Below are 27,367 nucleotides of genomic sequence, written 5' to 3'. Positions count from 1 at the left end.
ATGTTTATGAAAGCTGCCTAAAGATTATTTGATTCCCTACTTCTCTCAATACGATGTTGCTAAACTTTAAACCTGATCAAACCTGTCCCATGGAAAAATCAGATGGAATCAATTTGACCTTCAGGTAAGTGCGCTAACTGAATTGCATGAGTTTTTGGCGTTTTTGCCCTAGCATGAAGACACTGGGAGAAAAGGCACATTAAACATGCTTTTACATTTACCATGGGAATTTTCTTGCAAGCAAAGTTCATTACATCACATGCTTTAAAAACAAGATCTCCCTACAAAACAATTTTCCTGGGGGATTGGCCCAGAAAAAGCCATGTGCCCTCATGAGCGAATGAAAAGTTTGTGTAAACAGTGCCATGAACCTTGTCATGGCTTTGCCTTCACTTTTAAAGCAAGAGCATCTTTAAAAACCATCCAAGGTGGGTCATTAACTGTCCCCTGCCCTGCTTATGTTATCATTCTACCCTTTGTTCACTGTACCTGTTTTGTTTTTGTTTTTGTTTTTAATTTATTTTATTTTTGGCTGTGTTGGGTCTTTGTTGCTGTGTGCAGGCCTTCTCTAGTTGCGGTGAGCGGGGGCTACTCTTCGTTGCGGTGTGTGGGCTTCTCATTGCGATGGCTTCTCTTGTTGCGGAGCACGGGCTCTAGGCACATGGGCTTCAGTAGTTGTGGCACGAGGGCTTCAGTAGTTGTGGCTCGTGGGGCTCCAGAGTGCAGGCTCAATAGTTGTGGCTCACGGGCTCAGTTGCTCCGCGGCATGTGGGATCTTCCTGGACCAGGGCTCGAACCCGTGTCCCCTGCATTGGCAGGAGGATTCCCAACCACTGCGCCACCAGGGAAGCCCTTGTTTTTGTTTTTAATCATCTGTTCTACAGGTACATTCCCCACAAACCTATTTGGAATAAGGTGAGGCATAGATATATCTCTCGCGTATATTTGTAAACTAATCCTTATGTTTGTGTACACACATGCACACCTGGGATAAGAATTTTTAAACTCCCTCCTGTGATTTAACGGACAATACACAGAGCTCGTGGACTTAGCCAGGCCTGTCCATGACTCTTAATAAAACTGTGAGTTATACACACCTCACTATTAATCACAGCTGCAGCTTGACTAATCTGGTTGGAATAAACAACTTATCACGAGAAAGACACATGTTCTCTCTCTCCCTCACTTGTATTTGTCATCCATTACTCCACGTGTTCCCAACTAACCAGAAAATATCCTCAAGGGACACAAAGCTAGAAACAGCATCCGGGACTCATCTCAGGGTCTCATCACTAACTCGCTGCTGAAGTCACACTCAAAGGGGACTCACAGGGCAGTTCTCAGAGACTGAGCTGGAGGAAATTTAATCACAAAGGGTGCGTGTACTTTTCTGACTTAAAAGGAAGAAGACCGCCGGCTGACTGTAGGTTCCCATCTCCAAACCCTCAGCCCGCCGGTTCCAAATCTGGGCAGCAGCCCGGTCTGAGCAGAGGGTAGGGCACCCTGAGTCAATCAACTGTCCAGCTTCCCCTGCACGATTCCTTTTTTCTCTTCCTGCTACACTTGACCTCACTCGTGGCGGTTTCACCACACACTCAGCATTCACGCTCCGGGGATCCCGGTAGGTCAGGGAGGGAGTTCCGGGGACAACGCTGAACCCACGCAGCCCCCTGTCAGTCCACAAACAAAGCATCCCTGTGTCAGAAAAGACAAGCAGCAGTGCTGCCCTGAGGTCCCTTCTCAGACAGATGCAGGAAGAGCACAGGCAGAGGTGGGCTTACGCAGAGCAGGCTCTACAGGGGCCACGGCCCAGCTCAGCGCCTGCAACACTAAAAGAGCTTCAGGCTGCATTGGACGTGCAACGCCGATTTCCACAAGTGAATTGTACCGGCAAAGAAAAAAAAAAAAAAAAAAAGAATCCGTTTTTTTCCAGGTTGCTCAAGGGCCGCCAATTTTGAATTCTGAAATTTAACTTAAACTCCAAGTTAGGACACTTATGCTTTATCAAACATGTGGACAAACACGTGTGTTTTATATGTAAAGCAGGCACTTAGTGTGACTACCACCCTTCTGTGTAATAGGGATTCCTAAAACGTGCTGGGACCCACCCCACCTCCCTGAGTTCCCGTCAACACAGCAAGTCTATGGACTTGAAAGGGATACGATTGTGTATCTCCGTGCAGGAAAGCTACACAGACCTCTCTCAGCCGGGTGTGACTTTTCTATTCAGTTAGGAGACGTTAAAGCAGATGTATTACTTTTCTGTGAGGCCTTGATTGATCACATCTATTCTGAGATACAAAGGAAATAGCACAGAGTTAAAAGCACAGCGACGGGAAATGCCTGATGCTCAGATTCGGGATCACACGGGCGCTTCTCCGGTGATGAGTGCTGTCAGGACACGGCTCCCCACACCAAAATGAACCCCCAGGCAGAGCGGCAGGGGCAGCTTCCATGGACCTTCAGACATGGGAGCCCCCTGCACCCCAGGACCCTCAGTGCTTTCCTGAATGTCAACTCAGCTATTCCTACAGGACTCTGTGAGGGAGGCTCTGATCATCCTCTCCTCCCCTCCCCTTCCCTCCCCTCCCCTCCCCTCCCTCCCTCCTTCCCTCCCTCCCTTCCTCCCTCCCTCCCTCCTTCCCTCCCTCCCTCCTTCCCTCCCTCCCTTCCTCCCTCCCTTCCTCCCTCCCTCCCTCCCTCCTTCCTTCCCTCCCTCCCTCCTTCCTTCCCTCCCTCCCTCCTTCCCTCCCTCCCTTCCTCCCTCCCTTCCTCCCTCCCTTCCTCCCTCCCTCCTTCCCTCCCTCCCTCCATCCCTCCCTCCCTTCCTCCTTCCCCCCTCCCTCCTTCCCTCCCTCCCTTCCTCCCTCCCTTCCTCCCTCCCTCCCTTCCTCTCTCCCTTCCTTCTTTCCACCTATACCTGAGAAAGAGAAGAGAATTAAATACCTAAATCACATGGGGAGTAAGTGGAGAACTCAAGTTCAAACCCAGGTCTGTCTCTCTCCAAACCTGAGAGTTGGAGACAAATCTTTTTGGGCACCAAGCCCAGGCCCAGAAGGAGCCGCAAACACAGGCAACTCCTAGCTCTCCGTGACGTAAATCCTGCATGCACATGTGCTGTGTTGAAGATGTACCGTGAACAGAGCTCACGCTGCTCCAAGAGAAATTTTTGTCTTTTGCCAACACCAGTGGACGTGAGAACTTTCCTAAAACAGTTGCACTGGGAGCCAGAAGATGATCTGCCAGGTCACTCCCAGCTTGCAAGCCTTATGCGATTGAACAGTGCTGGTGGCTATGGGCAAATCCTTTCTCTAAAGTACGAGAAGCCCCAGGGAGACGCTCTCCTCTAAAGTTGCCAACAACACGAAAGGCAAGCTAGTAAAGATGATCAAGTATATTTACAACGGTTATACGGACGAGCAGATTCCAGGACAATGCATTTTTCAATGGTTACTCACCTTCTATGGGCCCTGCAGAATGGAAGGCACTTCGATACCAGAGTACAATGTCGATCTTAAAAACGTTGTAGATACACACAGCAGACACCGCCGCGCTGGTCAAGACAAGAAGCCCTCCTATCAAGTAAGCTTGAAAATCTGAAACTACAAATGATGGCCAAAAAAAAAAAAAAAAAAACCAATAAATAATAAAATAATATTACAAAGAGTCAATTATACACTTAACTTACACAAGTCCCATTACATACGCCAAATGGGTAGTAGATGTCAGTGAGGGGAGCACTTAATTATTCCTTTACAGTTAAGTAATAGGTATGGGGAGTAGAATAATTTGGTCTTGACCATGAATTTGGCGAAGAAAATGTGATCTTGGGAATCTGGAGAGGGAAAGTCTGCAGACCCCTAGCTCCAGACGGTGGGTGTGGCATGGCTCTGACCACAGGAAGACTGCTCCCCTGTCAAAGCACACATGGCCGGGTCCTCCTTACTCAACACTAGACTCTCCAGAGGTGGAGCCTGAGAACCTTTACTGGGAAAGTTCCCCGGGTGGTTCTGTTGCATGTTCTTCATTATATTACTGTTATAACCGCCTTCCCAGTTACTCAAACTTGAGCATCAGGCCTCTTGTCATAAATAAAGAACCTTCAGTTGCCTCTCCTGGAAGCCATCTCTGTGGCTTCATAAGACTGGCTGAGAGCCAAACTCCCACCTCATCCCCTCTGGGCCAGCAGAGGCCAGGCTGGGCACCTGTCTGCAAGACATGGTCTCAGGAAGGGTGTTTACACCCTGCTCTGTTTTGTGAGCACATTGCCAAGCAATTAAAGCAAAAGCAGTGGCAAGAGATGACCAAGGAGAAGAACCAATTTCTCTGGAACTCCAAGCCCCCTCAGAACATGCTCCTACGTATCTGAGAAGAGGAACAGCACAGCTTTCTGCCTGACCACAGCCCAAAGCGGTGCTGTCAAAGAAGGAGGCTCTAGGAAGGAGAGAGCTAGAAAAGAGGAAGTGGGAGAGCGGAAGAGAAATCCTCCCCATTCTTAGAATCCACCGCACATACACCACTTCCTTCATTGGCCCCCTCCCTGGTCCTCCGGTCCCCACTGGAAAGTGTGTGTGGGTAGAAGGGTGGGCGGGAGGGGGGAGGGGAGCTTACTGAAGAACCGATCGCAACCTGCCTTAGGCCACACCATGTTGCAAACATTTTGCAAAGAAATCCTTATGCGTGCTTGTATGTCTTCAAATACATGGCATAATAAAGCACAATAACTAAAAACACATTCTGTGTCCCCAAAATTAATCCATTGATTAAGTCCCAGCATAGCCAAGTGGATCTGCTCTGCACGCTGGTGCCCAGTTGGTCCTGACCATGAGTTTGAACCTCTAGCTTCTATCTGTTGGATGGAATCGCCTCCTCCCCGCTGCCACCTCCCGCTTCTATGCTTTTTACCGGCTCTTGGAGCAACAGTGCCACCTCTCCCCTTGGGAAGACCTGTGTGTGGGGACCTTTACTGTACACATCAGGGATCTTGGCACTGCAAATGGTCATGATAAAAAGACCATGGCCACAATATTTATGAGATTCAAAAAGCCTCTGGTAAGTAAACAGGAGTGTTGGCCTGAAATTCTTGGGTTGATCATGCACTGCATTCAGGAGTGTCGATACCCTCTGCTCTATAATTGAGCTAAAAGACAATGAAATTCCAAACAGGAAGTTAATGAATAAGTTCAAAGGAAGTATTGGCTTTGAAACTGAAATAAGTGGAAAACTCTCTGTTGAGACATCAGGTGACCTATTGAAGGCCCTATTTAAGGGGGTATTTTACCTTTTGGGTCCACATGGCTACCACCAGCCTTAAACTGAGATGGTAGCTGAGAACAAGTGATTAAAGGAAATTCATAGGAGGGCACACCCAACCCAAACAACTTTCTAGAGAGCCTGCTTCCGATAATCCAAATATGATTCACATCTGAAGGTGTCTTCAACAAAAATCAGGAAGTCCAACGGAGAAGTTGTAACCTTACTTCAGGTCCCAAGGAAACCAACAAGAGGCTTGGATTTAAGAGGGTTTGTCCCTAAGAATTTAGGGAAAACAAAACAGAGTGCACACGTCCAAATATACATTGCATGTGAGATATGAAATAAGTGTTGATAGGAACAAAGAAGAATTTAGTAAGCGTAGGTTTCTTAACTAACCTAAAACAAAGGAGATTAAGGACATGTCCCCTCTCCTGTATGATCAGCAGGTGTTAATTGATAACATCATTAGTTGCTCTGAGCCTGGACTTTGCCTCAGAATCCTTGTGAATACAGTACTTCCACGTGGTTACTACCTATAAGGCAGTATTGACATAGAAATTGACACTGGTCTTCCTCAGTCTAGGTTGAGGCAGATTTCAGTTATAACCACTTCAGGTCTTATGCAATTTCCAAGGCTTCCCACAATCAGGTTCCCCTCTTTTCTCTGGTGTGGACCCTGAGGCACTCTCTCCAGCGATTTTACTCCTAATGATGTATCACAAAGGAATGCTTCTACATGAACACCAGGACCAACACACAAGAATTTCCATAGCATCATGATTTGTTAACAGTCCCAAACTGGAAACAACTCAAATGACCACATAGTTACAGTAGAATGGATACATTGTAACCTAGTTATTCAATGGAACAGGATTCAGCACTGAAAATGAATGAACTTCTGCTACACGCTACATCACCGATGCCTCAGTGAACCCCACAAACCTAAGAAGAGAAGCAACACATCAAAGAAAACCTACTATGTAACTCTCTTTATATAAAGTTCAAAATCTGTCCAGTAAGCAGTTGGAAATGCAGAGTTGCCACATGGGAAGGGAAAATGTCATTGGAGATGTGGAGTTTGTTTTCACGCACACAGGGATGACAGTTGAAACCATGAGGATAAGGGATAGTATCAGAGAGGAGGGTATAGAAAGAGTGGCTCTGAGGATAGAATCTCAAGAATCACCCAGATGTGCCATAGAGGGAGATGGGATGCACATGACTGATTGGGGGAAAGTGATCCCAAATGACTTTCTGTGACAAAGAAAAGCCATTGAGCAGAGGAAAAATAGACAGTGATGGCAGATGAGCCAAAACTCCTTCTACCTGAGGCACCCAAGAGGGCTCCCCCTGGTCCAGAGTGAGAAGGGGGAGGTGCTGTGTGCACATTCACAGGAAAGGCACCTGGGGACAGTGTGACCTTGGCCTCCGGGCATGGAAGTGAGGTAGGGAAAGAGCCCAGTCAGGAGTGCAGGCTGCTGTGGACACACACCTACTGATTGCCATTCAAAGGGAGGGGATGGACGCTAGTGAGACTTTAGCTAGACGCACGCAAACATGGCTTTAACTGATCCTTAAGGGACACTGGAAAATACAAGCCCTCTCTCTTGTGTGTAGCTATCCAAAAAAAAAAAAAAAAAATAGGTGATATTAATAGAATTATAAAAAAGCTGTCTTGGTAAACTACAGGCTTGGCAAACCTCTTACAAGGTACTTCAAACATTTCCCCTGATACATTTAAGAATTGAAAGTTTTTCTTGAGATTATGATTTCATCCTTCACTATTTACTCTCTGGTTCCATCACCTCCAATGGATAATCAGCACACTCTGTTCAGTGTTAAGCTCACAATCTGTGTACACACATGGAATTTGAAGCCTTCCTGCTCACATATCAGGATTCAGCCTCTACAGATAATTTTACAAAGTTACACGATAAAAATATACATTAGCACTTTATTTTTACATCACATGATTTATAATAAACAACCTAAAAGCTGAAAATCACAAGTACATGATTATAAAAGTTGAGCAAGCAGGTTTAATAAAGGAATCCTTCTGTGTTTTCTAGAGTTCTGATGCATAAAATCTCCATGCATATTAATCAGGAGGTTTCTAAGGACACTGTAGTGAAGCCACAGCCTGACCCCAAGAACATGATCAGACAGGGTATCAGCTTTTATCTAGATTTCATATTGAGTTTCCCTATTTAATACCACTCTGCTGCCTCACACCAAACATTTAAAGTCACTCCTCTTTCATTTGTGTTTCCTTGCCAACACCTGGTACACTCTGAGCCGAACGCATCCCACTAGAGTATTACCTGGGAGTTTTAGTATAACGTAAGCTGCAGACACTCCAGCATGGCATGTGAAAGGGTGGCCATAATCTTCCATTTTCACTTCTAAGAAGGTTATGTTCATTGTGTAAAAAAGATGTCCTTGAAAAACAGTGTAGTTTCTATGAAAGAAGAGCCAGTCATTAATATGTACATGAGTTGTATTTAACCAACATATGTTATAACCTTTTGTCTGGAGAATAAAGTTCTTTCCTGGAGAACACTTGGGGCCATCATTTCACCCTAAGGATACCCTGCTGGCTCAAGGAGGTGATGGATTGTGTAGCACCAAATTTGCATTTTTTTCTAGACAGTGATGCAGAAGTGTAGTCCTTTTAATTAGAGACACCATCCTCAGCCCAAAGGGGCCTCCCCCATCCCTCTCCACTCATCCTAACCTACCTACACTGCAAAGCCCCAACACAAGTTCTTCTGCCTTTTGACTTCATTAGTCTTGTTTCATACCACTCAACTTAAACCACCATAAATTGGGTTTACACCACTCCAGTAGCTAATGATCATGCATCGTCTCTCCCAAGAATCCCTGTGTTGTGGCCATTTTGCTATTTAAGCCTTGAAGGCCCATGGCCTTCCTAAATAGGAATGAGACTGGTTGTAAGGAGTAGCTGAGAGAAACTGATCTTGCTGCTTGGAGCCATACTTTGTTGTTTTGCCTCCTCTCTCTATGATCCAAGCAGGAGTAATAACATGAGCATCTTCTCTGAACCAGATGCTTGGCCCCACAGTACTGAAAAGGGCTTTGAAAACTACAACCAAGAGGAGTGAGGGGAGAGACAGTGAGAGCCGCCTAAAATAAAGCAGTACCAGCACCAAAATCATTTAGATGGAGAAATTCGTGCTAGGTTTGAGGGAAGCCAGAAAAGCAAAACACCTACTCGCTTCCTTCTTGAATTCGTTTGGATTCCTTGTAGTAAACATTGACCAATGTGTTATTGACCCTCCAGTAGCGCGGGTTTGTGTTACCCTGTGTGTCTGTTATATTGCAGTCCACGATGAGGGTGGAGCCTGTACAATCAAATTCATAAACACACAATGAAAACACTGCCAAAGTGACCTGCTTAACAAAGGCACCTTGCTTCTGAGCCTTGAATATATTTCAATTACCAAAAATGTCCCCCTGAGGTCAATGTTCATCTACTGTACATTATTCTCTCCCTGGATGGAAAGGACGAGGACACATGACCTTCCAGGATGCCTATTGTACAGAGACAGGAATAAGCTGTCAAACGTCACCAGCTTCAGACCAAGTTTCCCACAATATCAGGGGCACATATACTGCTTCTACTCTCAGTAAACTTAGCAAAGTTTACAAAGTTTACAAAGTATTTCACACACGTTTTCTCCTTCAGTCTTCTTATCGTTCAGACACTCCTACAAGGCAGAAAAGGGGCAGAGCTATTATCCCCATCTTAGAGATAAGAACACTGAGGTTCAGACAGATCAAGTGCTTTGCCCAAGGTCACACATTAGAGGAAGGAACGAGATGTGACTCTGGTTTCCTAATTCCAAATCCAGTGATATTTCTACTTCACCATTTGTGACCCATACCCTTTCCCTCTTTCCTTTATCCTGCCTCCACACGCATTCAAAAATTATATTAAATAAATATACATTTCATTTTATTTTGCCCCCAAAGCCTAATAAATTCGATCTATTTACTACATGTAAAAAAATTACTGTACTTCTAAACAGTCTACTTTAAGTTTCTTTATTCTAGGTGGTATTAAGTTTTTTTTCTTATTTGTAAAATATAACACAGTTATGGTAAAAAGTATAGAGTATAAATGTAAAGTTACTGAATTATTAAAAATCAAATATCCATATCACCTTCACCTCATCAAGAAAATAGTATATTGCCAAAACCCCAGAAGCCGCCCACTTGCTTTCCTTATTTTATATTTTATCACTTCCTACTCACCCCTGAACCCTGGCTTCCAATGATCGATGTTTAGTTGGTGATGCTCACCCATGCTGTGGTGTGTCACCATAGTCCATACAGACAATGGACCATACTAGTTCTTCTTTTTTTTTTTAATCTTTATTGGAGTATAATTGCTTTACACTGTTCTGTTAGTTTCTGCTGCATAACAAAGTGAATCAACTACATGCATACATATAACCCCATATCCCCTCCCTCTTACGTCTCCCTCCCACCCTCCCTATCCCACCCCTCTAGGTGGTCACAAAGCACCGAGCTGATCTCCCTGTGCTATGCGGCTGCTTCCCACTAGCTATCTAGTTTACATTTTGTAGTGTATATATGTCTATGCCACTCTCTCACTTCGTTCCAGCTTACCCTTCCCCCTCCCTGTGTCCTCAAGTCCGTTCTCTACGTCGGCATCTTTATTAGTGTCCTGCCCCTAGGTTCATCAGAACCATTTTTGTTTTAGATTCCATATATATGTGTTAGCATACCGTATTTATTTTTCTTTATCTGACTTACTTCACTCTGCATGACAGACTCTAGGTCCATCCACCTCACTACAAATAACTCAGTTCCATTTCTTTTTATGGCTGAGTAATATTCCATTGTATATATGTGCCACATCTTCTTTATCCATTCATCTGTCAATGGACACTAAGGTTGCTTCCATGTCCTGGCTATTGTAAATGCAGTGAACATTTGGTGCATGTATCTTTTTGAATTATAGTTTTCTCAGGGTATATGCCTAGTAGTGGGATTGCTGGGTCATATGGTAGTTCTATTTTTAGTTTTTAAGGAACCTCCATACTGTTCTCCATAGTGGCTGTATCAATTTACATTCCCACCAACAGTGCAGGAGGTTTCCCTTTTCTCCACACCCTCTCCAGCATTTATTGTTTGTAGAATTTTTGATGATGGCCATTCTGACCGGTGTGAGGTGATACCTCATTGTGGTTTTGATTTGCCTTTCTCTAATGATTAGTGATGTTGAGCATCCTTTCATGTGATTGTTGACAATCTGCATATCTTCTTTGGAGAAATGTCTGTTTAGGTCTTCCGCCCATTTTTGTATTGGGTTGTTTGATTTTTTGATATTGAGCTGCATGAGCTGCTTGTATATATTGGAGATTAATCCTTTCTCAATTGCTTGGTTTGCAAATATTTTCTCCCATTTTGAGGGTTGTCGTTTCATCTTGTTTATGGTTCCCTTTTCTGTGCAAAACTTTTAAGTTTCATTAGGTCCCATTTATTTTTTTTTGTTTTTATTTCCATTACTCTAGGAGGAGGGTCAAAAAGGATCTTGCCGTGGTTTATATCATAGAATGTTCTGCCTATGTTTTCCTCTATGAGTTTGATAGTGTCTGGCCTTACATTTAGGTCTTTAATCCATTTTGAGTTTATTTTTGTGTATGGTGTTAGGAAGTATTCTAATTTCATTCTTTTACACGTAGCCGTCCAGTTTTCCCAGCACCACTTATTGAAGAGGCTGTCTTTTCTCCATTGTATATTCTTCCCTCCTTTGACCAAGATAAGGTAACCATATGTGTGTGAGTTTACCTCTGGGCATTCTATCTTCTACCATTGATCTATATTTCTGTTTTTGTGCCAGTACCATACTGTCTTGATTACTGTAACTTTGTAGTATAGTCTGAAGTCAGGGAGCCTGATTCCTCCGGCTCCGTTTTTCTTTCTCAAGATTGCTTTGGCTATTCGGGGTCATTTTTGTTTCCATACAAACTGTGAAATTTTTTTTTCTAGTTCTGTGAAAAATGCCATTGGTAGTTTGATAGGGATTACACTAAATCTGTAGATTGCTTTGGGTAATAGAGTCATTTTCACAATATTAATTCTTCCAATCCAAGAACACGGTATATCTCTCCATCTGTTTGTATCATCTTTAATTTCTTTCATCAGTGTTGTAGTTTTCTGCATACAGATCTTTTGTCTCCTTAGGTAGGTTTATTCCTAGGTATTTTATTCTTTTTGTTGCAGTGGTGAATGGGAGGGTTTCCTTAATTTCTCTTTAAGATTTTTCATTTTTAGTGTATAGGAATGCAAGAGATTTCTGTGCATTAATTTTGCATCCTGCAACTTTACCAAACTCATTGATTAGCTCTAGTAGTTTTCTGGTAGCATCTTTAGGATTCTCTATGTATAATATCATGTCATCTGCAAACAGTTACAGTTTTACTTCTTCTTTTTTGATTTGGATTCCTTTTATTTCTTTTTCTTCTCTGATTGCCATGGCTAAAACTTCCAAAACTCTGTTGAATAATAGTGGTGAGAGTGGGCAACCTTGTCTTGTTCCTGATCTTAGAGGAAATGCTTTCAGTTTTTCACCATTGAGAACAATGTTGGCTGTGGGTTTGTCATATATGGCCTTTATTATGTTGAGGTAGGTTCCCTCTATGTCCACTTTCTGGAGAGTTTTTATCATAAATGGGTGTTGAATTTTGTCAAAAGCTTTTTCTGCAACTATTGAGATTATCATGTGGTTTTTATCCTTCAATTTGTTAATATGGTGTATCACATTGATTGATTTGCATATATTGCAAATCCTTGCATTCCTGAGATAAACCACACTTGGCCATGGTGTGTGATACTTTTAGTGTGCTGTTGGATTCTGTTTGCTTGTATTTTATTGAGGATTTTTGCATCTATGTTCATAAGTGATATTGGCCTGTAGTTTTCTTTTTTGTGACATCTTTGTCTGGTTTTGCTATCAGGGTGATGGTGGCCTCGTAGAATGAGTTTGGGAGTGTTCCTTCCTCTGCAATTTTTTGGAAGAGTTTGAGAAGGATGGGTGTTAGCTCTTCTCTAAATGTTTGATAGAATTCACCTGTGAAGCCATCTGGTCCTGGGTTTTGTTTGTTGGAAGATTTTTAATCACAGTTTCAATTTCAGTGCTTGTGATTGGTCTGTTCATTTTTTCTATTTCTTCCTGGTTCAGTCTTGGAAGGTTGTACTTTTCTAAGAATTTGTCCATTTCTTCCAGGTTGTCCCTTTTATTAGCATATAGTTGCTTGTAGTAGTCTCTCATGATCCTTTGTATTTCTTCAGTGTCAGATGTTACTTCTTTTTCATTTCTAATGCTATTGATTTCAATCTTCTCCCTTTTTTCTTGATGAGTCTGGCTAATGGTTTATCAACTTTGTTTATATTCTCAAAGAACCAGCTTTTAGTTTTATTTATCTTTGCTATTGTTTTCTTCATTTCTTTTTCATTTATTTCTGATCTGATCTTTATGATTTCTTTCCTTCTGCTAACTTTGGGGTTTTTTTGTTCTTCTTTCTCTAATAGCTTTAGGTGTAAGGTTAGGTTGTTTATTTGAGATCTTTTCTTGTTTCTTTAGGTAGGCTTGTATAGCTATAAACTTCCCTCTTAGAACTGCTTTTGCTGCATCCCATAGGTTTTGTGTCGTCGTGTTGTCCTTGTCATTTGTTTCTAGGTATTTTTTGATTTCCTCTTTGATTTCTTCAGTGATCTCTTGGTTATTTAGTAGTGTATTGTTTAGCCTCCATGTGTTTGTATTTTTTACAGTTTTTTCCCTGTAATTTATATCTAGTCTCATAGCATTGTGGTCGGAAAGATACTTAATATGATTTCAATTTTCTTAAGTTTACCAAGGCTTGATTTGGGACCCAAGATATGATCTATCCTGAAGAATGTGCCATGAGCAATTGAGAAGAAAGTGTATTCTGTTGTTTTTGGATGGAATGTCCTATAAATACCAATTAAGTCCAGCTGGTCTAATGTGTCATTTAAAGCTTGTGTTTCCTTATTTATTTTCATTTTGGAGGATGTGTCCACTGGTGTAAGTGGGGTGTTAAAGTCCCCTACTATTATTGTGTTACTGTCGATTTCCCCTTTTTTGTCTGTTAGCATTTGTCTTATGTATTGAGGTGCTCCTATGTTGGGTGCAAAAATATTTACAATTGTTATATATTTTTCTTGGATTGATCCCTTGATCATTATGTAGTGTCCTTCTTTGTCTCCTGTAATAGTCTTTATTTTAAAGTCTATTTTCTCTTATATGAGTATTGCTACTCCAGCTTTCTCTTGATTTCCATTTGCATGGAATACCTTTTTCCATCCCCTTACTTTTAGTCTGTATGTGTCCCAGGTCTGAAGTGGGTCTCTTGACAGCATATATACGGGTCCTGTTCTTGTATCCATTCAGATAGTCTGTGTCTTTTGGTTGGAGCATATAAGCCATTTACATTTAAGGTAAGTATCGATATGTATGTTCCTATTACCATTTTCTTAATTGTTTTGGGTTTGTTTTTGTAGGTCTTTTCCTTCTCTGTGTTTCCCTTCTAGAGAAGTTCCTTTAGCATTTGTTGTAAAGCTGGTTTGGTGGTGCTAAATTCTCTTAACTTTTGCTTGTCTGTAAAGGTTTTAATTTCTCAATCGAATCTGAATGAGATCCTTGCTGGGTAGAGTAATCTTGGTTGTAGATTTTCCCCTTTCATCACTTTAAATATGTCCTGCCACCCCCTTCTGGTTTGCAGAGTTTCTGCTGAAAGTTCAGCTATTAACCTTATGGGGATTCCCTTGTATGTTATTTGTTGCTTTTCCCTTGTTGCTTTTAATATTTTTTCTTTATATATAATTTTTGATAGTTTGATTAATATGTGTCTTGGCATGTTTCTCCTTGGGTTTATCCTGTATGGGACTCTCTGTGCTTCCTGGACTTGATTGGCTATTTCCTTTCCCATATTAGGGAAGTTTTCAATTATAATCTCTTCAAATATTTTCTCAGACCCTTTCTTTTTCTCTTCTTCTGGGACCCCTATAATTCGAATGTTGGTGTTCTTAATGTTGTCCCAGAGGTCTCTGAGACTGTCCTCAATTCTTTTCATTCTTTTTTCTTTATACAGCTCTGCAGCAGTTATTTCCACTATTCTGTCTTCCAGGTCACTTATCCGTTCTTCTGCCTTAGTTATTCTCCTATTGATTCTTTCTATTTTTAATTTCATTTATTGTGTTGTTCATCATTACTTGTTTGCTCTTTAGTTCTTCTAATTCCTTGTTAAACGTTTCTTGTATGTTCTCCATTCTATTTATGAGATTTTCGATCATCTTTAGTATCATTACTCTGAATTCTTTTTCAAGTAGACTGCTTATTTCCTCTTCATATATTTGGTCTGGTGGGTTTTTACCTTGCTCCTTCATCTGCTGCATATTTCTCTGTCTTCTCATTTTTTTTAACTTACTGTGTTTGGGGTCTCCTTTTCACAGCCTGCAGGTTCGTAGTTCCTCTTCTTTCTGGTGGGTGAGGTTGGTTCAGTGGCTTGTGTAGGCTTCCTTGTGGAGGGGATTGGTGTCTGTGTTCTGGTGGGTGGGCTGAATCTTCTCTTTCTGGTGGGCAGGGCCGCGTCCGGTGGTGTGTTTTGGATTGTCTGTGAATTTAGTATGACTTTCGGCAGCCTGTCTGCTAATGGGTGGGGTTATGTTCCTGTCTTGCTAGTTGTTTGGCATGGGATGTCCAGCACTGGGGCTTGCTGGCCATTGGGTGGAGCTGGGTTTTAGTGTTGAGACAGACCTCTGGGAGAGCTCTCACCAATTAATATTACATGGGGCCGTGTGGTCTCTGGTTGTCCAACATCCTGGACATGTCTCTCCCACCTCAGTGGTCCAGGCTCGACACCCAGCCGGAGCACCAAGAGCCTGCTAGCCGCACAGCACAGAAGAAAAGGAAGGTAAAAAAAAAAAAAAAAAAGAACAGACAGAACCCCAAAACAAATGATAAAAGCAAAACTAAACAGACAAAATCACAGAAACATACACACACACACACACACACACACACACACACACTCACAAAAAGAAAATAAAACAAAAAAAACCCTGAACAGACAGAACCCCAAGACAAACGGTAAGAGCAAAACTAAACAGACAAAATCACACAAAGAAACATACACACAGACACTCAGAAAAAGAGAGGAAAAAAAGGAAGAGAGCAACCAAACCAATAAACAAACCCACAGATGAAAACAAACACTAAAAACTAAACTAAGGTAAACATAAAACCAAAAACAAATCAAATGCAGAAAGAAAACCCTGAGTCCACAGTTGCCCCCAATGTCCCCCACCTCAATTTTGGGAACACTCGTTGTCTCTTCAGGTATTCCATACATGCAGGGTTTACCAAGCCGATTGTGGGGATTTAATCCGCTGCTCCTGAGGCTGCAGAGTGAGATTTCCTTTCTCTTCTTTGTTCGCACAGCTCCTGGGGTTCAGCTTTGGTTTTGGCCCTGCCTCTGCGTGTAGGTCACCCTCAGGCATCTGTTCCCCGCCCAGACAGGACAGGATTAAAGCAGCGGCTGATTAGGGCTCTCTTGCTCACTCAGGCCCGGGAGAGGGAGGGGTATAGTAGTCACAATTGGGTTGCCCGGAGTGCCTGCGGTGGCGGAGGGCAGCGTGATGTTGCAACAGCCTGAGGTGCGCCGTGTGTTATCCTGGGGAAGTTGACCCTGGATCACAGGAGCCTGGCAGTGGCGTGCTGCATAGGCTCCTGTGAGTGTGTGGGTAGTGACCTGTGCTTGCACACAGGACTCTTGATGGCAGTGGCGGCAGAGGTAGCGGTCTGTGTCCGCCTCTGGCGTCCAACATGATAGCTGCGGCTCATGCCCATCTCTGGAGCTTGCTTAGGCAGTGCTTTGCTGTCTGCAGGCTCACAGAGCAGGAAGCCCCTCTCCTCATGCACCCTGAAACAATGGTCTCTTGCCTCTCCGGCAGGTCCAGACTCTTTCCTGGACTCCCTCCGGGCTAGCTGTGGCACACTAACCCACTTCAGGCTGTCTTCACACAGCCAACCCCAGTCCTCTCCCTGGGGACCTGACCTTTGAAGCCCGAGCCTCAGCTCCCAGCCCCCACCCGCCCTGGCGGGTGAGCAGACAAGCGTCTCAGGCTGGTTAGTGCTGGTCAGCACCGATCCTCTGTGCAGGAATCTCTCTGCTTTGCCCTCTGCACCCCTGTTGCTGCGCTCTCCTCTGTGGCTCCAAAGCTCCCCACCCCATCCCCGCCACGGAGGGGGCTTCCTAGTGTGTGGAAACTTTTCCTCCCTCACAGTTCCCTCCCAGAGGTGCAGGTCCCATCCCTATTCTTTTGTCTCTTTTTTTCCCTTTTTCTTTTGCCCTACCCATGTATGTGGGGATTTTCTTGCCTTTTTGGAAGTCTGAGGTCTTCTGCCAGCGTTCAGTAGGTGCTCTGTAGAAGTTGTTCCACACGTAGATGTATTTTTGATGTATTTGTGGGGGGAAAGGTGATCTCCACATCTTACGCTGCCACCATCTTGAAGGTCTCCAACATACTAGTTCTTATTCATTTCTCTTACTGTTGCTATATACACACTGACATGGCTTCTATTATTTACCTCCTATGCTTATGGCCTATTTGAACTCTCTTCTCTTCTGCATGTCTCCCAGGTCACATGTGTATATACCTCATGTATACACACCCATGTACACGATGAGTATACAGAATTATCTACCAGTAAAATTGGGAGATTATAGATTATGCCTAGCTCCAACTTGAAATGACATGCCAAGCTGTTTTCTAATAGTTGTACCACCTGACACTTCCACCAGCAGTGTGAGAGTTCCTGTTACTGCACAGACTCTGATGCCTGGCATTGTCAGTCTAGTTACTTTAGCCATCTTTATGTATGTGTCCTGATATCACCTAGTGAATTTAAGTTACATCTCCCTAGATTGCACCTGGTCGAGCACCTTTTTAACCTTTTTATTGGCTGTGTTGATATCCTCTACTTGAGCTGTCTGTCCAAGTGGTTTGTCTGTCCTCCCACCAGGTGGCCTTTTCCTCATTATTTTGGAGGAGCTTAGCCTAGATCCTGCCTACGAGACCTTTGCTCACTTATTTCAAGTATCTTCTACTCAGTGGCTTGTCTTTCCACTCTCTGAATAAACAGAAGTTCTTATTTCTAATGTAGCCTCACTTACCAATTTTTTCCTTCAAGACTAGTAATTTGTATGTTCTTCATTTTTTTAAACCTTTCCTTACTCCAAATCATAAAGGTATTTTTCTAGAAATGTATGGTTTTGACTTTCATAGGTAGGTCTACAATTCACTTGAAATTATTTTTATAAAAGGCACGAGAAAGGGGGCAAGTTTTGTTTTATTCTATATTACATCCAATTGTCTAGGGCCATTTATTGAGAAGACTGCACTTTCCCTATTACTCTGTAGTGTCAGCTTTGTCAAAACCAAGTGCTTTGCATGCATGGATCTATTTCTGGGCCTTCAATTCTGTTCTACTGTCGAGCCTCATACCAGGACTAGAGTGTCTAAATTACTATAGCTTTTTAACAAATCTTGAAATCTGGTGTCACTCATCCTCCCATTCAGTTCTTCTTCATTAAACGTGTCTTGAGCAGTCCCACCTCCTCGCCCAGAACGGAGTCCGCGTTTCCGCAGAGCTGGAACTCCCGGCTCGGGGTCTCTTCCTTCCGCCGTCACTGAAGTGCCCCGGAGCCCGAGGGGAGGGTGGCCTCACTGAGGCTGCCGGCTCTGGAGGGGCCCCGGCGGCCGAAGCCACGACAGTCCTGGGGACCGCGGGCCGGTTATTTCAGCAAGTAACTTAAAAGTGTCTTAACTATTATTCAATCTTTGAGTTTTCATACCAATGTCATAATCAATGTATCAAATTCTACAAAAACCAAAATCTGTTAAGATTTTGACTGTCTTCTTCCTCAAAACAAAGAAAAAGTGTTCAATAAGTCAGTTTTGAGTGTGTTGTTTCTATAGGTTTTTAAAAATAGATTTTTAAAAATCGGATTAAGGACATTCCCTTCTATTCTTAATAAAAGAGTTTATTTTTTTTAATAATGAATTCCTAGTTCAAGTTTTCTAAATGACTTTTCTGTATCTATAAGGTAAGTGTATTATTTTTCTCCTTTAGTTTGTTTATGCAGAATAAAAGGGTGAATTATTTAATATGAAACAACTTTGTATTGCTCTGTATAACCCCAGTTTAGTCCTTTATGTATGTTGTTAAAATAAATTTGCTAGCAATTTGCTTTACATTTTTCATCTGTGTTTATGAATGAGATTTGGCCTGAAATTTTCCTTTGTAATAATGTCCTGGACTTCCCAGGTAGTGCAGTGGTTGAGAATCCACCTGCCAATGCAGGGAACACAGGTTCAATCCCTGGTCCAGGAAGATCCCACATGCCACAGAGAAACTAAGCCCGTGCACCACAACTACTGAGCCTGCACGCTACAACTACTGAACCCTGCACGCCTAGAGCTCATGCTCCACAACAAGAGAAGCCACCGCAATGAGAAGCCCGTGCACCACAGTGAAGAGTAGCCCCAGCTCGCCGCAACTAGAGAAAGCCCGTGCAAAGCAATGAAGACCCAATGCAACCAAAAATAAATTTTTAAAAAATTAGTAATATCCTTGTTGGGTTTGGGTGTCAAGGTTTTCCTGACCTTATAAGATGAGATAAGGACTATTTCCTCTTTTACTTCTCTCTGAAACAATTTGTTGAAAATTGATGTTATCTCTTTATTAAATGTTTTGTAGAATTCACCAGTAAAACCAACTGAATCTGGAATTTTGTTTGTGGGAAGATTTTAAATTTATTTAATAGTTATATGATTATCTTCCTCTCTATGGCTTATACTTTCTTTCTAATTATCTAAACACAATGGCTAGAATTTTCAAAGACAGGAGAGGGGAACAAAGTTAATTAAGAGAGTTAATAACAGGTATATTTATCCTTTCTAGGTGTTTATGAAATCCACTAGGGTATTCACATGGTGAGTGATATGTAGACAACTATCTTTTATTATAGGCATTATTATTTCTTTGCAAGTTCAAAAGAACTCTCCTTGAAACATGTGGGTCCAGAGCCTTTTAAGTATTGAGTAGATTTCATCTCCTTTCCATGTGTTGCTTTGTAAGCTTTCTTATTTCTGTCTTTAGTGTTTGAGTTTCTCTGCATTGGGGGGATTAGATTTGCTGGAGGTTCCTCTATCTTCTTTTTCTATTCCACCCCACCCCCGCCCCAACCCTTCTATCTCAGAACCAACTCTGTAATTTATCAATTCTATTTGTTGGTTGTTTTCCTTATAATAACTTTATAATTTTTTATGCCTATCTTTTTTATTTCCTTCCATGGAGTTGTTTAGTTGCTCTTTTTTATAGAGTTAAATGGTTAGATTATAGATTTTAATGTTTTCTACACTTATTATTAATAATAATGATATTTAAAGATACATGCTTCTTTAGAACTCACTGTTGGTCACATTCCATGAAGTTTGATATCTTCTCTCTGCCATTATTTTCTAAATATTCTGTACCAATGGCTTTGGCTTAATCTAACCAAGAAAGTAAATAATTAGAAGCTAAATTTGTTGTTGCTTAATTTTTTTAATTAGTGGATTTATTTTTTGTTGGGTTTATCATTGTTTTGATTTTAGCTGTAAATTTCTAGATTACCTACATGGGGATTATACCACGTGGTCTGTATAATTTCCTCTTTTGGGACTCTGAGTTTTTCATAGATGTTTATGAGTGCTATCCATTAAATACATTATTCTTAATTTATTACTAGAGTATTTTAGATCCTTATTTGACTAGCAAATTTGTCAAAGCCAGAGTATGTTAAAATCTCCCACTATAACTGAAACTATTGTACTGTCTTGTTGTATTGTCCTTGTATTTCTGAGAGTTTAGCTTTATATATTTTATTTTGATGCATGGCTATTTGACACATAAACATTTTTATTTGGGGAGGGATAATTTTTATTAGTATAAAACGATTCAATTTGTCATTTAATTTTTTGCATTGAAAGATATATTATCAGATTGAGAGATTAATATTGCGAATCTGATTTCTTTGTATTGCTATTGTATGCAAATCTTATGCATATCTTGCTTATGCACTGATTTGTAATCTTCTAGGACATGTATTTTTAGATCTGTGTATTTTGAGGAGAGCATATAATTGGATTTTAATATTTGACTCAACCTGAACATCTTTTTTTTTTTAATTTTTTTATTTTTTGGTTGTGTTGGCTCTTTGTTGCTGCACGCAGGCTTTCTCTAGTTGCGGCAAGTGGGGGCTACTTTTCATTGTGGTGCACGGGCTTCTCGTTGCAGTGACTTCTCTTGTTGTGGAGCATGGGCTCTAGGTGGGTGGGTTTCAGTAGTTGTACCGTGTGGGCTCAGTAGTTGTGGCTCACAGGCTCTAGAGCTCAGGCTCAGTAGATGTGGCACACAGGCTTAGTTGGGACATGGCATGTGGGATCTTCCCAGACCAGGGATTGAACCTGTGTCCCCTGCATTGGCAGGAGGATTCTTAACCACTGTGCCACCAGGGAAGTCCCAAGCATCTGTCTTTTAATAAAAACTTTGTTTAATTTATTTTTTCTTTAGAAGGTACTCAACACATTTTTACCTTACTAGTGATTACCTTTAAATTTTAAAATGTATTTGAGTCCCTTTTTCTCCACTTAGATCACAAACTGAGGCAGTGTTTATTGATCCCTTCCTATGTAAAATAAGGAAAATAACATGGTAACTTCCCCTACTCCTTTCATATCCTTCCTAGTGTGAGATAATATAACCCAGGACTCTTGATCAACATTACTTAATAGTAGTTTGATATTACATATCATGTCTTTCAGGAAGGATTTGTCTTTGCGTGAACAGATTTACAGTAATCTTTTAGACCCATAGTGATTGCAGCCAGACCTTTCATAGCACAACCTCCCCAGCTTCTGCTCTGTGATTTTTTATTTTGATACCTCTCCTGATGAACTCAGGTATATACAAAGCTGGAAACTGGATACACCTGTATGGTATTTATCTTCATTCTTGAAATTCAAAAACATTCACAAGGATGTGTGGACTTACTGATTCCTGCCCTTAGTGATTTCAGAGGCTTCAATAAGTTTACTCACCAAGGTTTACTTCAATTGAATTATTTTTTGGATAAATGATCTTAGGGATTCTTCTTCCATTTCCCACTTTTCCTGCTAAGAAATCATACCCAGATGAAATTGTATTAGAAACATTCCCAACTACTTGAATGCAATAATAACATAAAGAAAACATGGTACTGAGCAGACCTTCAATAAACATTGGTCAAGAAAAAACAAAACTCATGATGTGACAAAATATCGCTCCATAAGTGCATATTTTTCAACCAGAAATAATTGAATTGCTAAGGGGAAAAACTAAAAGCTGGGCTACTAAGAGAGTTCACATCACCATTATATATTTGACATAAATATAAACTGATGAGATTGTGTAATAAATTCTCATTGCCTAGTCATCCAGTACACATCTTAAGCAGTGGTGATAAGCAAAGTTCTGGCCTGGGTCCTAGACAGAAAGAAACAGTGACCCTAATGGTCTGTCCTCGGTTCCACTCCTCCATCCTCCAACCCTGCTATTCCATATTCTTCTCAGACCTTCCTTATTCTTCAGCTTTTTCATCCCTTTCCCCCACTTTATAACTGCCTTCCTTGTATTGACTCCCCACTCCTTTGTCTTTCTCCACGCCTTCCCTCCCCCATTTGTCTACCAATATTTAGCAATCACCCTCTGGATCCCACATTCCTCCTCTCTATTTGGGGTGTGAGGTGAAAAAGTTATAAGAGGGAAGCTATAAGAATGCAAAAACATATGTCCTTCATGATGGCAATAATATTTGCACATTCTACAAACTATTCAAATTCAGTACAGTAAGTCCTCTGCATACAAACCTTCAAGTTGTGAACTTTCAAAGATGCTAACTTGCGTTTGTGTGTCCACAGAAGTTAGTTCATGTGTCTGGCGTACATTGTCACATGTGTGCATCCTCTACAAGTGGTTGTGCTTTTGTGTACTTTACTGTACAGTACTGTATAGAGTACAGTATCTTTATTTCAAGCCCAGGATGTCCAGAAGCAAGTGTGAAAGCAGCGGTGATGTAGCTGGTACTTGCCTGTTCACTCGATGCCAGCGCCTGTATGCCAGCTCTCGTACTGTACTACTGTACTTTTCAAGGTACTGTACTGTAAGATTAAAAATGTTTTCTTTATTTTGAGTGTTTGTTTTTTATGTATTATTTTTGTGAAAATTATTATAAACCTATTACAGTACAGTACTATATAGCCGATTGTGTTAGTTGGGTACCTAAGCTAACTTTGTTGGACCTACAAACATGCTCTTGGGATGGAACTTGTTCTTATGTAGTGGACTTATTGTATGTCCCAAACAGAAGTCATCACCAGCCAGTTAATATACCATCTCCCACTCAATCACACACATAGAAAATCTAGATGTCATTCTAAGCAACAGCTTTTCTCCCACCCTCTTCATATGACCATCACCCAGCCAAACTAATTTTACCTCTTAGCATTTCTCATTCTGTGCCTCTTTCTTTACACCTAAACCCTATTTTCTACTCTCTACTCTTTCCCTAGGCACTTTCATTCACATCCACCTCTTCAATTACCATCTAAAGTTCAATGACTTTGCAAGGTGTAACTCTAAGCTCCAGACCCATATAGGCCATGACCTACTTGACATCTCAAGTCACCAAATACTCAGCTCACCCATGACCAAACTCATGATCTCACTCTTAAATCCAGTTTTCCTCCAGAGTTATCTTTTTTCCTTGAATAGTACCACCATCCAAAAGGCCTAGCTTCCTGGACCTTGCCCCATCCCTCACCCCACATTCAATCTGACACTAAGACCTGTGGATTTTACCTCCTAGAATGCCTGGAGTCCATCCACCTCTCTCCATCTTCAGTGCTACCATGATGACTGTGCCTACCTGATGTCTCACCTGCATTTCTGCACCTGCCTCCTAACTGCCATTCTTATCTATAGGGATCGTTCTGTGCACAGTGGCCACAGTGAGCTCTCAGAAACAGGTTACACCATGCTACTCTCCTGCTCTCAACTGCTCTGGCTGCTTCCCATTGTTCTTAGGAGAAAATCCATGCTCCCCATCTTCACTTCCAGCGAAGTTCAGATAGTTACATCCAGATGTTGCAGCAGCCTCCTAAGTGGTCTCCAGGCCTCAAGACCCCCTTCAACTCCTGCTCAAACCATCTTAGGACTGATCTCATCCATCACAAATGCAGCCTCGTGGCTCTGCATTTACACTCATCCAAGGGTTCTTCAGCGCTTCATGGTAAAACCTGCGTATAACCAGCCCCCTTGACCTTTCCCCTGTTTAACTCCATGACTTCAGTTCCCACCATTCCTCAGCTCACAGTTTTTTATGCTCTAACAAAATTACTTTTAGATCCAACATAAACTATCATGGTAGACACTTCCATGCTTTGCCTGAGACACTTCTCTCTGCCCCTCCTCCCTCTTCTTTACTTCTGTAAATCCTGCTCATCCTTCAAAATTCAGCTGAGAAGACATTTCCTCTTGGAAAGCTTCCAAGACCATTTATTTACTTGCCACCCGTGCAGCTACTTCTGATTTTTTTCCTGCTCCCCTGGACACTGTCTATAACACTCTCCTTACCACATAATGTTAAGATGATCCATTTACATTTCTAGCACCACTACAACCAGGCTGAGAGCTTCTCAATAAAAGAAAGAATTTTAAAAACATTTTAAATTATAGGTTTTAACAATTTTTGGCATATAATAGATTATAAATAAACATTTATTGCAGACATAAAATACAGATTATTGGACTCAATGATCTCTTAAGGTATTCTTCATTTTGCCTTTGAAATTCCATCTTATAAAGAATTCCCTCAGCCACCAATGTAAGACTAGAGCATAAGATCATTGAGGTATTCATGTTTGCCCTTTACTGAATACCTATACTTCGCCAGGCACCCTGGGTGCTACTCCATAGACATGATCTCATTTAATTTTCATGAATAAACCAAGAATTTTGAGTCTTCCTTTTTTTCAGATGAGAAAACTAAACAGCCCATGCCCTTTCGCCCCACTCTTCGTACCCTCTGATTCTAATAATGACGTGTTTGAGGGACTGCTAACCCTCAGGAAAATCAAGATCGGGAATCCCTTCTGCCCAAAGCCAACCTCTCATGCAAAGCCAAGAGGCAGTCAAGGTGACGGGTAAGAGTGTACTTACTGATCTTCACAGAAATGCTATTTAAAACAGTGTGCTGCTTCTTTGCGTATGTGAGCCTGGCTTGACACGCATAGTTCCCTCCATCCTTTGCTGAGACATTCGTCACTAAAAGCTTTCTTCCCCAAGAAATAAATCGTTCTCCTTCAATCTCTTTACAGTCCTAAATTTAAAAAATATATTTTTCATTTCAAAGAGTATTTTGGGGTATCAGTGACATTCCTAGTTAGCACCGTTCTATGAACCATGGGGAGACAAGAAACCTATGTGATCTCTAGACCTTAGGTAATTTACAATCTAATTGAAGACATATGTATATTTATATAAGATATATACATATCTTCCCAGAAAACTGATAAAGAATATTCTACAGGTTACAGTGAGAGCTATAAATATGAGGTCTACTGGGAGTTGAGAGAAGAGAGGCCTATGTAGGCTGGAAGGAAGACTTTATGGAGAAGGATTGGACCTGGTCCATAAAGGAGTTTGGTAGGAGAATGTGAACAGGCAGGAAGGTCCTCCATGTCTCTCAATGGACCACCATCTAATGGCACCAAGCCCCTTTGCAAGATTGCAAGCCCAGGTGAATAAGGACTGCGTCCTCTGTGTTACAGGTCCAATCACACCTTCTCCACCTATCAGGGGTTGGACTTTGTCGAGGTCCAAAATAACTCTTCACCAACTCTATCTGGAGGCCTAAGCAATAGTCAAAGTACGTGGCAAGGTTAAGGGGAGCAGATATCACGTCACTTCTTAAGTCACCCAGGCTTCCACTGCATCAACAAGGAAACAGCCTCACACAAAACCAACGTAAAGACTGGTTAGTCTCAGGAAGGCTTTTCTCATTGTTCTCCTCAGTTTCCACCCAGAGGGCAAGCCTCACCATTCATCTGTCCTGTCATAAGCTCACATTCTCATGTGAATCGTTTTTTCCAACGCAGAGGCCCACTCCTGAACTCTTTCTCAAACCTTTTCCTGTTTCTTCAGGAAGTGCCAATCTACAAAATAACATCTGGGATAATTGAGTCCATTTAGTCATTCAAATATTTTTCTCGCTCTTCGCTAGCACTGTGAGAGGTCCTGGTCATGCAGGAATAAGATGCAGTCCCTCTCCTCAGAAAGCTCATAATCCTTATAATAGAGAAGACAAACATACAACCCCTAATTATATAAAGATGTAATCGCTCAAGTTTTGAGCTCTCTCCTCACTGAGTCAACCATGGTCAGAACTCACTCTCCACCATTGGAACAGTGTGAATGCATCCATTGTGGAAGGTGAAACTCAATAATGCCAAAATGAACATTTGTTTATTTATTTATAATGTGAACAATAACTTTCTAGAAGTCTTATATTATTTTTTCTGTAAACACCCTATAGGGGAAACCAAATTATAATCAGATCATTGCTTACTGAGTAGAATGGGAATTACTAGTAAGAGTCAGATGCTGATAATATGAGTGATGTTGCCTTCTTTAGAATAGGGACAAACAAAAAGTGTGAGTGTTTGGATTATGGAAACCTCGTTCCTGGGTGGGGCTTGGGTGGGTGTAATCTCTGGGACTCCATTTCTATGCTCTGATCTTGATCAGTCCCCTTTCTGATTGACTCATTCAAGACATACAAATATTTAATCATATTAAAGTTTAGCCTGGACAGCTGAAGAACCATTCTGCCCTTTTTCAGTTACTAGAACTGTCTCTATTGTAATCCGCTGCATTATTTTAGAGTTTTAATACTCAGAAGGCTTTGATTTTTAGCTAAAAATGAGTGGTGATATCTCACTAATAAGATTTTAATTAGTAATATTAGCAGCCAAAATTTGAAAATTTTTGTCTTTCTAGCACCAAGAAGAACAATTCTGACCCAGCATGTACAATGGTTCACAGGTACAAAATAGACGAGAGCATCCTGGCTAAGCTGTAGTGGTCATAGGAGAGTGGTGAAGATGAAACTGGTGAGGGAGTTAGGAGCCCAATCATAGAAAACCATGAAAAGGGGAGGAGCACCTGAAGCTGTCTGTGCAAGGGACCAAGGTGTGCATAGTTGCCTTTGAGCACAATCTGTCTGGTTGCTGTGTGGGAAAGGATTAAAATGGGGCAATCCTAACGACTAGGGAACAATTTAAGAAGTTATTTCCATACACTAAGGCTGAATAGAACATGAACTAAGGCAGTACACTGGGGATAACCAGGAGGGAACAAAAAACAGTGATTTTAAGCAGTTCTAATTCACAGCCTTAGTGACAAATTTGGACTATGGAGATGGAACAGGACCAGTATGGTCCCAGTTTAGGGATGCAAAAGTGTCCTTAGATAGGAGATGGAATGCAAAGAAAATACAGAAGAATGATCAGATTTGAGATTAAGATAAAAAAGTGGCTCTAGACATGGTGAATCAGGTGAGTTGTGTGATGGGAATGTCTACATGGAATCTATGTTAGGTTGTTGGATGAAGTATCTGGAGATGGGAGAAAGGAGAGTTGGGAGCCATCTGTGTGCGATGGTTCTATGAGCCTTCCACCTGAATGCAGTCAAAGCAAGAACTGAAGATGACCATGGCTGAAACTGGGAACCCCTAAAATCTAAGACCCAAACACAGAGAATGAGAACACAGTAATGATTACTAAGGAAAATCCAGGGAGTGGGGAGATAAAGAATGAGTAATTTTCAGAAGAGAGAGAAGAGGAAGCTCTCAGCTCATGGGCACGTCCAGCAGTGATGGACACCACAAGAGATCAAGAT

At 41.6% G+C, this 27,367-nt stretch overlaps 1 protein-coding gene across 1 annotated transcript in view; it reads right to left on the bottom strand.

Moving 5' to 3' along the window:
* Positions 1 to 27,367, bottom strand: part of IL1RL2 (interleukin 1 receptor like 2) — a 50,096-nt gene that overhangs the window by 5,621 nt on the left and 17,108 nt on the right. Inside the window, exons 4-8 of the mRNA XM_061211356.1 lie at positions 24,629 to 24,788; positions 21,472 to 21,546; positions 8,489 to 8,618; positions 7,578 to 7,714; positions 3,459 to 3,602 (exon numbers count right to left, since the gene is read on the bottom strand). Coding sequence (XP_061067339.1) covers positions 3,459 to 3,602; positions 7,578 to 7,714; positions 8,489 to 8,618; positions 21,472 to 21,546; positions 24,629 to 24,788 — 646 coding nt within the window. The remainder of the gene's footprint in view (positions 1 to 3,458; positions 3,603 to 7,577; positions 7,715 to 8,488; positions 8,619 to 21,471; positions 21,547 to 24,628; positions 24,789 to 27,367) is intronic.

Source organism: Eubalaena glacialis, chromosome 14, assembly GCF_028564815.1.
Source record: "Eubalaena glacialis isolate mEubGla1 chromosome 14, mEubGla1.1.hap2.+ XY, whole genome shotgun sequence".
NCBI classification, from domain to species: domain Eukaryota; kingdom Metazoa; phylum Chordata; class Mammalia; order Artiodactyla; family Balaenidae; genus Eubalaena; species Eubalaena glacialis.
This window is presented reverse-complemented; position numbering and strand designations above follow the sequence as displayed.